Source organism: Gallus gallus, chromosome 7 (assembly GCF_016699485.2).
Source record: "Gallus gallus isolate bGalGal1 chromosome 7, bGalGal1.mat.broiler.GRCg7b, whole genome shotgun sequence".
NCBI lineage: Eukaryota > Metazoa > Chordata > Aves > Galliformes > Phasianidae > Gallus > Gallus gallus.
Window position 1 is genome coordinate 7,087,863 of NC_052538.1, and position 14,631 is coordinate 7,102,493.

Below are 14,631 nucleotides of genomic sequence, written 5' to 3' on the forward strand. Positions count from 1 at the left end.
ATTACACACCATCCAGACTGCAGACTGACCTGCTGTGTGACCGGAGAGAGGATTTGGAGGAGCAGCTCACAGATCTTGCAGAGCTGGTTCTGTGGCACAGGCCAGTGTCCCAGGTTGGGGGAGAGCTTACATGAACAGCTGTGAGCTGCTGCTGTTTCAGAGTTTCTGTTCTGGCACCAGAGGCTGTGTTAAATATGAAACAATTGAAAAGTATTCACTAAAAAACACTTACAGCAGCCTTTTTTTTTGTTGTTGTTATATTTAACCAATTAAAAAAACCCCCAAGAATTGCAGCAGTATATATTTGGTTTTGGTTTAAAATGTGTATTACAAATGCATGTATTTTAGTTGGTTGTGAGACAAGTGGCAGAAAAAGGAGGATTGCTTGTTTCATTATCTTTAATAACAAATACTCCTTCAGATAAGTCCTCTTTTAAATCACTATCAATGATTTGATTTCTTCTTCTGTGAGCCTGACAGACGCTATTTTGCAGTGAGGTCTCAGGGGAACCATGCCACAAGTAGTATAGAGGAAATTTATTATTATTTTAAAAAAAGAAAGTATTTCCAACCTAAAATGCTGAAAATGATGTAGTATGCTCATATATCAGGTAATGAAAAATGTACAGTTACATCAGATTTTTGTCTAGCATTGAAAAGCCACAATCGGAATACTACACATACTGGGACAGTTGCACAATATGGGGTACCACATGGAGACATTTGTAACTCAAAGGAACACAGCCCTTACTGAACTCTATTAGACCATCATCCATAGCACTTAAAATTCAGGGAAAATCTGTTGTCAGATTCTGAGCCCCTTCTGAACCTCTGGAACCATTTAAAATTGTTTTTCATTACTGGCAACACAGGAAAGCACACCCCTTTTAAGACTTACATTTTATACTGCATTACCAATTTTAATACTGTTACAGTAGTATTTGTCTTTGTCTTATTAATAACTTTATGGCATTGATTTCCATTACAGGTAGCTTTAAAAAGTATGAAAAAATATCAGATAAGTTTAATGAACATATAAGTGCTTTACAGCTTGAGCAGTTGCAAGAGAGATGACAAGTATGATGCTGTTGTGAATTTATAAATTCAGTAAGTTTTCAATTTCGACTTTTTACAGCGCCATTTTAAACTCATGAGCATGACAAGGAAACAGATAAACAGATTTGTGCCAAAAAATATTCTACATTTTTGTCTGTTTCATGGTGATTTTTTGTTTGTCTAATGAAACATTGCTAGGGATAAATTATCATTTTAAAAAATGCACTAGAACAAAAGCTTACCAGTATTACTTCCTGTGTTTTGGGAAACTGTTTCAGCCTGGGCATTTTTTCTGTTAAGTTTGTTCCACTTTTTCACCAAAAACTTCAACCTTGGCAACAGAATAAATTTTTACAATCATCAATAACAAGAAAAAATACACTAAATTTTAATATTAAACTTTTTGTAGGCACAAAGCATACTCAGTTTATTATTCAGTTAAGTAACAATCAAAACTTGTAGGAATGGAGAAGGAGTTTTCCAGTTTTGGTTTTTAGAATGACGACTTCATAGAACCAAAGAATATCCCGACTTGGAAGGGACCCAACAAGGAGCACTGAATCCCACTCCTGGCTCCATGCAGCACCACCCAAAATTCAAACTGTATGTTTGAAAGCTTTGTTCTACAACAATTCTCAAAGGGCTCCAGAGCCACAGTACATGAGTTACACTCAGTTTACATTAAATAACGTTTCGTTTAAAGTCTAGCAAGTCAACAGTTCACAAGAATTCCTGAGAGCTGACAACGGTCTGCCATTATAAAACTCCAGAATTTTGGGTTCACTGCCTCAAATGCCTTTTTTGTTATACTGCTAATCAAATGGATATAATTCATCATGGAGAGACAGATAGATCCAGACCACAGAATGCATGCATTCAACCAGGTAAAGACAAAAGATAAAAGCAACCTGCAAATACTGCCATAAAAGCCCCAGCTCTTATATAAGTTACAGGCTATAGCAGAGTGCTAAACTCAGTGTTACTGCCAACAGAGCCAGCAGTGTGCAGTGCACAGCTACTTCCCGCATCTTTCCTATGATAACCGTGTTACCTGTCAGTTCTCAGGTCCTAAGGACCTCTCTTAGGACCTCTCTAGAGGTCCTAAGACCACCTAATCTTAAGGATCTGACGTGATAGCAGATTGTTTACATTAACCTTATATTTCTTTTTGTTATTATTATTTGCTTGCTTTCAACCCACTCTTGTTTGTTTTCCCCAGTTTCTAAACACTGAAGAAATAGATTTTGAGAACACATAACCATGTAATCTTATGGCTATAGGAGGAAAAAAAAGAAAAAAAAGAAAAAAAACAGTAACCCAGTCCCTCAAAATGGCTCACTGGGGCAGCAAAAAAGGAATAGACATTGAAGCTTAACCACAACATCCTCTTCACAGTCTTAGGATGCAGTTGCTTTGAGTTGGGTGATGGCTATTAACTCCCTTGGTTTGTATCCACTTAGAAGTGCCGGAAATGTTTTCCAGTTTTGGCACTGTTTCTCCACTCCAGCCCTAAATTCCAGGGAGCTGTAGGGTCTCAAGAGGGTTAGTTTTGAGGTCTCTATCCTTTCATGCTGCTATCATTATAGCATCCACTTCAAAGACAACAGTCCAGAAGGTCTTAAACATCATCGTAACAGTTTTTAGTAAACAAGGAGATTGCTCAAAAGTAACCACCTGTTACATTTAAAACTTTTTTTTTCTTTTCCAAACGAGGAACACACGAGGCATTAAGGGATAGTGTATTGTCCTAAGCACAGATATCAAAATCCACTCCATAGTAAATAATGGTGCATGACAGAATCATGCTCAGTGACATACAAGCTACTGAGCTCAGGAGAAGAAAATCATCACTGATGGGTCTATAACTTTACAGTACAAGATGCTACCCAGTACGTCCCAAATAGATAAGGGGAAAAATGAAAGGATCAGCTTCTAATTGTTGTGCAGTGATGTGCAAATATATTGCAACTGAGTATCTCTCAGAAGATGGAATCAGCTTTTACAAATCTTTGGTTTGGTACAAATTCCATTTAGCCCTGATTCTGAAACAGCAGTTTGGCCAAAGTTACAGCTAACAAGTCACACTCTGGAGAAAGATTCTGCTCAATATTCAGGTAGGATAAACCATACCAACTACCCATTTTATCTACATCCAAGAAAGCAAGTGTTTTGCTTTTACCTTGATACAGCAATGACTGCTCTGACTGCGCATCTGAACTTGGTAAAAGGGCGGGAGCGGGAGGCAGAAAGCTGCAGGTCTGCAGGCGAGGGGTAGATTCCCATGCGTGCTATTAGAGAGAGAGTTGCTTGTTCGCAGTCTTGAAATCCACCAAGAAGCAGCAAGAGGTATTTCTTCTGATAAACCAGAGCCTTTCTAAAGCTCTCTGCTCTTAGGTACTTCCTATATAATCTCTGTAACTGGAAGAAAAAAAAAATTAAAGCCGTAAAGAGAACGCAGGCAGAATTGAGAATTCCAGTAAAATTACTAAGTTACTTGTTCTACAGGTGACAATAATCACTTTAGCAATGATCAAGAATGACACTAAAAAGAACTGAACAATCCAGGGTTTTTATCATCTTGAGTTGCTAACTGTTCTCACAGTAAATCTGTACATCATGCAAGGTACAGAAAGCAAACAAAGAGCCAAAGGTTTAAATGATGGACATCCAACCTTTTGGCTTGCCTGGGCCATGGTGAGTGAAGAGAAATAGTCATGGGATGCATATAGAATATATATATAATATAGTTAACATGTATGGGCAACAAAACTTCTTTTATGATTTTACATTTTTATTAAAACAAACAAACAAAAAAAGAGAGAGCAACAAAAACATAAAACTACTGGGATGTTTGATCATGTTCTTGTAAAATTAATGCATCAGTCTAGTTCTGTAGAAGTGGCTGAAATTCTTACTGAGTTCTCAAGGTACTCGTCAGAGACTTTTGATGAAATTTTATTCTTTCACTGCTTCATTCTTGAAAACAGTTGTTCACAAACATACATACTGCTAAAAAGTGATGAAGTGACTAAGGCTTGATTGTAAAACAAGGGATATTTTTCTCTGATAAGTCTTGTAAAGTTTAGTGAAGAGACACAATCAGATTTTTGAGTTGAATGTCTGATTGCAACACTATACATTCAATTTGAAAATTCACAGGTAATGTATTTATGTTGACTGAAAATGGAGTTGCAAATGTACAAAAAAAGATTTTTTTTTTTCCTGAAACATTGAAACTTATTCTCAAATTCCTTTATCAAAATGGAAAGCAAGGTCACATAGTTTAGGCCATTCACAGGACTTGGTTTCATTTTGCAAATCATAAAATGTTTTTAGCATTTTACCCTGACTTAGCCACTTTTACTTTCATTGAATCACAGAATGGCTTAGGTTGGAAGGGACCTTAAGAATCCTCAAGCTCCAACCCCCCATGCCATGAGCAGGGTTTGTCAACTACTACATCAGGCTGCCCCTCATCCCCATCCAACCTGGCCTTGAACATTTCCAGGAATGGGGCATCCATAACTTCCCTGGGTTCCAGCGCCTTCCAATCCTCTGAGTAAAAAATTTCTTCCAAACATCTAACCTGTATCTCCCCTCTTTTAGTTTAAAGCCATTCCCCTTTGTCCTATTACTACTAGACCATGTAAAAAGTTGTCTACTTCCTGCTTATAAGTTCCCTTGAAATACTGGAAGGCCATAATGAGGTCTCCCCAGAGCCTTCTGTTCTCCAAGTCGAACAAGCCTAGCTCTCTCAATCTTTCTTAATAGGAGAGGGGCTCCAGACCTTTGATCACCTTTGTGGTCCTCCTCTGGACCCAATCCAACAGCTCCACATCCTGTCTATATTGGGGACCCCACACTTCATCACAGTATTGCAGATGGGGCCTCAAAAAGGCATAGCAGGAGGGGAACAATCACCTCCCTCACCCCGCTGGCCACCCACCCCTCTTTTGATGCAGCCCAGGGTACTGGCTATTATTATTGAATATTATTATTGGCAATGACTGCATTTTACTCATCAAGTGGCACAAGCATGTCATGTGTAACATGCAGATTTTTATCAGACTGAGTGCATGGCGGCCTCAAGAGATGGAGTGAGCCCTGCTCTGCATTTCCCCCCTCCACAGTGTTCCATTGTTGTCCACAGTCAACACTCAAGCTACATGCAATCAACTCATTAAAATTATCATGAAAAATATGATGAAAAAACATCATATGCTAAATGTGTACAGTCTTGTGGGACCACATTACGTGCTCTTCACAGCCACATGTGGTCCATGGGCTGGACACACCTGGTTTAAATGATGTGCTAATGCCTCCAGCATTGCCTGCTCCTGCAGCTCCACATAGCCGTTTGCTAAGCATCACTATCATTTTACCTTAGGATTGAATGCTTCCATGGCTGGTTTGTTTTCAGTTTCAGCAGTTGCTTTAGCCAGTTTGGATTCTGCCTGTTTCAGTGCATTCTGCAGAATGTTTCTTTCTTGCTGCCAAGCAGCTCTTTCCAGTTCTTGAACAGGGTTGGAATCATCTGTAGATCTGATCTAAAAAAATAAACCAGAAGTGAGCGAGCCATGGTAGTTCCTGAGCATTACTTCTACAGTCAAACATCTCAAGTCAAACAACAACCTAACTTCATAAACAAACTAAACAAAAACAACCACCATGACAGTCACCAGTGGCATTCAGGTGTTAAACGGTACAAAAGGAAACTGAAATACACAAGCAACCCTAGTTAAGAAGTATCAAATTAATTGTTAATCAGGTTATCCCTTCCCCAAGCATATGGCTGATCCGTTTTACAAGAAACCTCTTCATGGTAATAACAGAGAGGCTCCCCAGCATATGGGAACAGAAACAAATCATCTGGCTTGCTTTCATATACAGAAGCAGCAGAGAAACTGACACAGAAATGTGTTTGTTTACACGCATGCACAAAAGCACCTTGTAAAGCATACACAGATGTAACCTCTAAGAAAACAGCATTCAATTCTGAGAATATTTAGTTCTGCGGTAAATCATCTCTTCCAGGAGACTAACACCTCCAGACTCAATTTTTACAGTAGTTCTGCCTTCATAACCCTCTTTATATCAATTTAATGGTCAACAGTTACATCAGTGTATGACACAGCAGATCAGAACCAAGAGGAAAGATGTTTTTGAGATGGTTAGCATTTTGTCCTTTGAAATCAAACCTATACAGTAGAAGCTTTTTCTCAAGATGAAGAACTGCTGCTGGTAGTGCTGATTTACCTCGTCAGTTCTGTCAGCTTTGTGACAGACTTCCAAGTTCCCTATTCTCCAACAACAGATCTATCAAAGAAACTGATCCCTGCAATGGTTTCTTTGTAAAGCAGAAAGGGAAAAAAACAAATCATGGGTTCCCATGCTGTCTGTACCTTTGCAGCACATGATTCACCTTCCTCCTTTCTGACTTTGCAACTTCCTTTACAATTTCAGAAACCAAAGACTTTTTACTTCTCAGCATATACAAAAAGAGCTTAAAACACAGCAAAACACCAAACTGCCAAGAATCTAACACAATTTTCTGTATTGCTTTAAAATTAGGTATTTCTTTCTTTCCAGGTTAAATTCTTGTCCCGTGCTTATTACCTAATTCAGGCATGGCCTATACAAATTCAGATTTTTATATTGAAGTTGGATAAACTAAAGCACTGGCATGGAAGTTATGTCACACTACAGTCAGTTGGATGAGAAAAAAATAGCATCTTTAGAACAAGGACAGAGAGAAGGACACAGGATACAAAAACGCTTCAGGTAACTGTTATCAAAAATAGTTCAACCAAAACCCACATGTCTTACACTGAACTGGAGGGAAGCAGCGCTGGTCCCTCCAGCGACCATCCCAGTGAGAACTATGGCCCTTCCATCCCACGCCTTTTGCAGACCTAACGCTACAAAAGCTGAATTTGAAGGCAGTAACACACATTGTCTGAGGAATCCTACCTGAAACGCACCTATGTGCTTGATTTCTACTGCATCAGTTGACGTACAATTGCCATCTATTCTTTTTGGTCTGTTCTATTCTGCAACATTTTGCTAGTTTCTCTAATAGTCCTCTATTTATCAAAACCCCAAAGATAATTTCCTTCTGTTTCTAGAGCATGTGGTTAAGCACACTTAATGGAAGGAGAAATTCAGAGAAGTGCCTGAATCAAGAGGCAGTTCTGGAGAATAACCTGAAAAGGGGGCAGAGAAGAGGGATGTTTGCCTGCAAAAATAAAAAAAAGATATCAGGGTGCGTTTGTACACTGAGCTAAATGATAGCATGTCCTTAGACCACTCCTCTAAAAACTTCTTATTGTTAAGAAGAATAGAGACCTTATGTTTCACTGTGGTCATTACAACAGCCTTCTCCAGGATCTAAGTGATCCAACAACAGGAGCAAGTGCTTATTCAGCTTGGCATTAACTGGTATCTTGTTAAGAAGCTTGGAACTAGAGAAGCTGATCATGGAAAAGCTAGGAGCATTGAAAAAGCATTTGCAGTAGAATTTCTAAAGCAAAAGATCTAATGAAGTGAGGGTGGAAATCAAAAAAGAACCCAATTTTTTTCTTTTTCAGTAGAGTGGCAACTTGTAATAAGCTGAGTCAGACAAATAGCTCAGTTCCAGAGAGAGCTCTACTAAGTCAGACTTAAGTGAAGTCAGAAGGAGGCTCGGCTTCCCCACAGACTCTCAGTTTTCTGAAAGGAAAATAGCCAAAATAACTTCAAAATCACCTACCTTTAAAAGGTTACAACCCCTTCCTCTCAGGGCTGGAGATGATCCACTTGGCAACCACCTTAGACGTTACACAGATGACAGAAGGAAACTGCTTATTGTTTTTTGTAAGCAGTTAAAACACAGGGAGAGCTTGCACCACGCCTTGCCATGTTTTCATAGATCAAGCTTGTATTATGGAACACATGAGAACAACAGAAGCTACAAAAGCCTCTTAATAGTCACAACTCTTTTTCAAAGGTTTTTTTTTCTGGGGATCTAGTACAAATTTGTACATCAATCAGTGAGAGAATAGAAGGAAGGTGAACATAATAGAGCCAAAACTCTTGTTAAATCTGCATAATCCAAAAAGGCCAGAAGGGCTACAATGCATTTGAAGATCTCTTAACTATAGAAAGACATTTACAATAGTGCAAATAGTGCAAAAGTGAACAATATGAAATGTAAGGGCTATGTCTTTTATGTGTTTTCTAACAATACACCTGAGTTCAGCCTTCAACAATTGCTAAGTTGTGTAAAAATATCTGTAACACTGCAACTATCAGACAAAACTTCCCTCATGAAATGACAAACAAATATTGTGCTTTTTTAAAAATGCTTGGCAGTTTGCTGAAAAATAACTGTGTCTGGACATATTCAGAAGAGGAAGCAACACTTTCCACAGTTTGATATCCTCAGACATGTTACTTATTACATACCTAGGAAAAAAATCCCTTCAGAAGTAGATTCAGCAGTGCAACAAAGAAAGAGACACACACAAAAAGATATACTAAATATGTTGGTATAAAGATGGTATGAGTAGAAGAGTTCCTGTCTTTTTTCTATCCTCAAGGCAGAAAAGCCAAAAAAATTTCCTCAGAATGTTGAAAGAAACCCCTACAAAACACACACCCCCAACACCGCCACAACTTATATATGTACCTGAACCCAAAGAACACAGAATGATTTCCTGATAATGAACAAATACATGCCATTTTCCTCACCTGAGATGCAGGAGACAATAAATCTGATTTTAGTTCCTTTAATGTCTGCAGTAAAGATGCTACAGCTTCATCATTTGATACATACCAGTCGTTAACTGTTCTGTTAAAAGGAAATACCTTGTCAGAATGGTTGATTGGCAGTAATCTCATATTATAGTTAGCATACATTCTTCCTCCCCACTGACATATCTCAAGTTTTGATGCTGTCCTCATTTACTACCTACCACACACGGTACAATGAATACACACAAATCATTAATTTTTATTAAATAGTGGAATTTCTAAATAGCGCAGAACAAGCATTTATTCAGAAATCCGTATTTTATACCAGTATGAAATCCTAAAATGCAAATTCAGGCTGCAGCAAAATTTTACTAGTATTTTACTTTGCTGCCAAAGAAACAAAAAATTACTGTGCTTGGCCACTCATTCCTGATGACCAGCTTTTCCCTTCTGTGCTCAATGGACTCCCCCCATTCCAAACCTGCAGCTGCCGTAAGCTGTTTTTCTGACTGCTCTCCAACCAGAATTTGTTAGTTTGCAGTGAGCAAACAAATAAAAACCTCTCTCCAACTCCCAGTTTCTCTTTTTGGAATTGTTCTTTTTTATGAAAGGTTACTTCACCGATCTGGTTCACAAGCAGGCACAAAAGCTTTTTACAGGATTGGCTGCTGTGGGATGACAACCTTCTAAATACAGTCTGCTAGCACCACGAAATCATGGTTCCACACCAGGTAGGTCTTGTAAGCAGAGGAAATGACATATGATCCATTTCCTTCAGCTGATGGCTCTCAGCCATGATCTGCACAAGTTTGGAGAGAAAACTACTGTTTTATAAGCAGTATTTAAGCTACTCACTTATCTACAGTTTTACACATTAACTCAATGAGATGTGCAGCTACGAAAAGCAACTGTTGTCTTATCTTCTCCAGCTGTTGCTTCTGCTGCTGCTGCAAGTTGAATTTTCCAATTTCTATTGTCATGGGCTCTTTGGCATTTTGATCTTTGTCTGAAGTACACAACAGTCCTTGTTGACTGCTGGGAGATGGAGGACTTCTTTCTGTTTCTCCTAAGATTGCCACGATTTCCTGCATCTCTTTAATTCTTTGTTCATCCCTCTGGTGTTGCAGTTCCAAGTTTTGCTATTTGAACAGAATAAGTAGTAATAAATTGCCACTTGTACATACACACACATACACATCAATACTATGTAGATATAGATACACAGACCAGATATAAAAGCACCACACCAATCTAACATATCCATATCTCAGTGTTTCTTAAGCCATAAGCTACTTACAGGGGAAGACTTATACTACTGCACTCCAAGGCTACCAGGAAGCCATTTAACACCTATGGAGTGGGCATTTTCTCCATCCATTTCCTGACTTTGTGACTGACCAGTCTTCAGAGAGTCTACAAAGCCTCCCTCTTCCTCTAAGGGAAGTGAAGGAGTTGAGAAACGAGGGTGAAACTTAGTTTGGTTACCTACTATGTTTAAACCACGCCCAAGGTCTTCATTTGCTAACAAGGGGCAATCACCAGCACAGACCTAAACCCAGCAAACAGCTACATTTGAAAAATGCAGGCAGCTGGTTTAAAGCACTTTTCAGAACACTTTGTTACAGGGAAGGAAACATTTTAATTAGAGGACACTATCCACTGGATTAATTCCCACTTCGTGGCTAATTCAATCTAAGGGAAGACCCAGACATTCTTACAAATCTCTCCTGATCTTTCTGCTAGCCCTCCTCTTTCTCCATTTCTGTTTGTTGCTGCTGCGTTTGCTCTCTCTACTCTTCCTTATTTTTATCTTGCATTGTTCTGAAGAGCAACTGCAATTGTTCCCACTTAGCTTTCAGCTTTGCCTCTCTTTCCTTCTGGGCCTCCAGGGAATGGATTACCTCTTGCTTTTGACTCTGAAGAGAGTCCAGCATCACTCGGAGTTTGTTAGTGATCTCTTTCTCCTTCTGTGTTTCTTCACAACACATCTGTACTTCAGCCTCTAGCTGCCTCTTGGAACGAATGGCTCTCTGGTGTGTTTTCTCAGTAATTACAGCCAGCTCCGTCTTTTGGGATCTCTCTTCCTCCAGCTGGGCTTGGAGCTCTCGGATAAAGGCCTGTTCCAGCAACAACTCCCTGCGCTGACAAGAAGCATCCTCCTTAGCTTGCACGCTCAACTGTTCTGTCAAAATACGTTCATGATTCAAGGAATTCAAGAGCTCCAAAGAACGATTTCTCTCAGCATCCAAGTTTTTCTGTAGCTCCAACACTTTGTCATGTTCTTGGGACAATAATGCTTCACAGCGAGAATATTCTATCCGAAGTTCCTTGCGGAGATTATCATTTATAATTTGTTCATGCTCTAAGGATACAGACAGCTTCCTATTCTGCGCAGTCTGCAAATCCAAGGCAGCCTGTAAATCCTGCACAACAGAAGAAACACACAGTAATATTCTAGCATAAGCACTCATCTATGGGGCACTATGGCATTCAGTAATTTTCAAAATTCTGTTTTATTCAAGCAGAAATTCAAGATTGAGCTAGAATAGTACAAGTATTAAAAAAAATAATTTAAAAATACAACTTTAATTTTTCTAACTATGACTGCCAGAAGCATGCTTTTTACAGTCATGATACCAACCGATAAAACCAAGGGTCTTAATATGAAAATATCTTGTGGTACATTATCTTTTATTCAATCATTAAGATCCTCATTGAGAAATCAATATTTTTTTTACATCATCCAATCATCTTAAATGATATCTGAAGCAGAAATAACCTGAATTGATTAAAAAACCACCAAAAACCAGTCATCTAAGCAGAAAGACCATCTGTAAAACCTTTTGGTTTTACAGCCCATCTTTTTAAAGAATGCAGCACAGACTGATGACAATAACCCATTCTCAGCTCAATTTTGTGAGCCAGTGCATTCTCATCACTCTCCTTTCAGGAAGGAAGTAAATGAATGGGCAGCCCCACGGTGCTTTCAGGAAAGTAGAACAAATCCCTGCTGCAGTCCTGGCAGGGGTTTCTGCCCTCTCTCTCCAGGCAGCACCGTATCTCCGATCACATAGGAAGCTAGGTGAGATGGCTAAGCAGTAGACATATGGTACAAACTGGTACCATCAGCTTTCTGTAGTACTGGTCCGAGGGAGGATTTGGGAATGCAGGATTGCAGCAGCATCACCTGAGAATAGTTTCATCTCTTGCACAGCTTTATCTGGAGCAGTGCACTTTCGCTTTGCTTTTGACCAAGATGGTCCCTGTGTTCTCTGCACGAGCAGCCCTTTTACAAGATACATATGGTGCTAACATGCTCCACCATAAAAGCAGAAAAAAAAAGCCAAACCACCAAAAAAAAAAAACACTTACACACTTAAATAACCACCACAAGGATAACATAAATGAGAGGGCAGACCATGAAGAAATTGTCAGAAGAGTTTGGCTTTGGCTTCTAATTTTACAAAAGATATATTTTAAAAAGATGGGAACAAGAAGATGATTATGTCTTTTACAAGAATAATTTATATCACAGTACCAATGAGAAAGCTGGTCATTTGTTTCCCACTCAATGCAGGAAATAGAGTACAGAAACAAACAAACAAAAAAAAGGGTTGCTCAGCCTCAAAGTCACACTGGAAAGGTTTCAGTTACTTTCTACCAAGCATTTGTATTATTGGTTGGTTTTCTTTGTAATCTCAGTCACACACTGCACATCCCCATGGCATACTTGCTCCGTAATAAAGCGTACGGTTACACAGTTGTGGAGTCTGTGTCTCTCTATACAGCAACAGGCTGTACAAAACTGACCCTAAGAAAGTGGAAGTATAAGGATCTGAAAACATTAAGATGTCTAAAAGATGCACCCAACTTTTGCTTATTTCCATAGATGATTGTCACTGAATAAAAACATTGGATATGAAATAGTACAAAAATAACTTGTTAGATCACTTATCTTGAGGTTATCTTATGAGGTTAAGATGTTGGGCATTACCTCCAAGGCCTTTTTCTTTTCATCTTCTGCTTTCTTATGCTGAAGCTGTTGTTCCTCAAGCAAAACTCGCAGCTCTGTTTCTGTAAGACGTTCAGCCTCCAACTCTTGCAGAGTAGCTGTCAAATCCTTCTCTTTACTTTCCAATTCAAAACTGAAAAGTTCAAAGTGACACTTCTATGTACGTTCAGAACAAAAATATCCTTCTCCAGTGACGCAAATGAGACACTTTGGATTACTTTTTGTGATCTGACCTACAGATTTACTTCCCTAACAGGGCCTCTTATAGGGTCCATTTCAAATCACAAATATTTAGTAACTGAAAACAGTTTCTCATCCTGCAAGCAAAGCTAAAACTATTCTATTAAATAACTATTAAAATATAGGAATAAATAATCTATCTTGGTAGAACAAAATGCACGTCTTGTGAAAGGAAAGAAAACCACTGGCATGCACTAGGAAGAAGGTGGGAAAAAACCTATAAACAGAACACAGCAAAATAACAGACAGACAAAAGCGCCAAGCAGAAGACCAAGACAAGAACAGCAGAATAGCAAAGATGCATTAGATTTGCATGGCAAGGTTTTGGTAGCAGCGGCTGCAGGAGTGCCCTTTGTGAGCAGAGCCCAGCACTACTCCAGGTCAGATCACAGCCATCTCCAGCTACTTCAAAAGAGACCCACTGCTGGCCAGACCTGAGCCATGAGTGATGTTGGGTGTGCCTCTGGGGCAGATTTAAGGAAGAGACAACTGCAGCAGAAGGTCTGGGGTAGCTGTCACCCGTGAGGCCCCATGTTGGAGCAGCGTGCTATTGAGGGATAGGCCCTGTGGTACAGAGTAGTGATGGGGCACTGCTTGGAGAGCTGCAGACCGAGGGAAGCCCTTGCAGGATCGGCTGGGGAAAAACGGCATTTTGGGCAAGGGACACCACACAAAGCAGAGGAAGGGACTGATCATGGAGAAGCAGCAGATGAGTGTTAGGGACTGACTGCAGCCTCCACTCCCCAATACTTTGGGTAGAAGAGGTAGAGGAATGTGGACGGGGGACGTTTACTTTTTCTTCTCACTGCTCAGGTCTGTCAGCAATAAGCACTATACTACATTATTCTCTCTTATACTGAATCTGTTTTGACAGTGATGGTAATTGGTGAGAGATCTCCCTGTTCTTATCTCAACCCAACAGCTTTTTTAACCGTACTTTCTCCACCTGTTCTGCTGAGGACAGAGAACAAGAGCTTAATGTGGTGGAGCTGATCTATCTAGTAGTGTTAAACCCCCACAGAGGTACAGGAGGGACAGATACAAGGCTGTAGTTAAGAGGCAATTATCTCATCACTTTTACTATGCCCATACAATATGCCTTGACTGTTGAGAAGGTTGTGGAAGTAAGTGCTACAGAGAAGGTAAATGTGTAAATTTTTGAAGAATGAAAAACTAACATATATATATGAAAAATAACAGAGGTTTATTTGTGGATTCAGTAAGAATAAAGCTTTTTCAGACTTGTTAATAAATTTAAATAAACAAACAGTACTTCTCACCAGAGCTTGTTTATTTCTCTCTGATGCTCTTCTAGGGATTTTTTCAGCCTTTCATTCTCTTGCTTACGTTCATATAGATCTGACTTCAGGGTTGAAACTGCTGCTTTTTCTTGACTCAAGAGTTCACGTGTTTCAGAGGCTCTCTTCTGCTCCTCAGACAGCGTGCTATGCAGGTCACTTACAATGCATTTTTCCTGCTGAAGCTTATATTCTAATAATTCAACTAGGATAAGAAAACATGAACAGTTATTCATATTACAGAAATTTTGACAATATATCAGTCATACTGGTTCAATTGCAGAAAAAATGAGC

At 39.3% G+C, this 14,631-nt stretch overlaps 1 protein-coding gene across 27 annotated transcripts in view; it reads right to left on the reverse strand.

Annotated features, from left to right (window-relative positions):
* The window catches only part of PCNT (pericentrin), a 97,782-nt gene that overhangs the window by 4,908 nt on the left and 78,243 nt on the right, over nucleotides 1–14,631 (reverse strand). For 23 of the 27 annotated variants that reach the window (XR_005861545.2, XM_040703995.2, XM_040703994.2 and 20 more), the window contains 9 exons: nucleotides 14,320–14,542; nucleotides 12,782–12,932; nucleotides 10,689–11,210; nucleotides 9,643–9,926; nucleotides 8,785–8,884; nucleotides 5,439–5,603; nucleotides 3,236–3,474; nucleotides 1,299–1,387; nucleotides 30–183 (listed from right to left, as the gene is read on the reverse strand). Coding sequence is in view for 26 of the 27 variants with exons in the window: in XM_040703995.2 (XP_040559929.1) it covers nucleotides 30–183; nucleotides 1,299–1,387; nucleotides 3,236–3,474; nucleotides 5,439–5,603; nucleotides 8,785–8,884; nucleotides 9,643–9,926; nucleotides 10,689–11,210; nucleotides 12,782–12,932; nucleotides 14,320–14,542 (1,927 nt within the window). In the remaining variant the exon portion in view is untranslated. Of the gene's footprint in view, nucleotides 1–29; nucleotides 184–1,298; nucleotides 1,388–3,235; nucleotides 3,475–5,438; nucleotides 5,604–7,804; nucleotides 7,863–8,784; nucleotides 8,885–9,642; nucleotides 9,927–10,688; nucleotides 11,211–12,781; nucleotides 12,933–14,319; nucleotides 14,543–14,631 lie in introns of those variants that run through there. The other 4 variants (XM_046944035.1, XM_040703987.2, XM_040703988.2 and 1 more) reach the window with 2 other exon arrangements.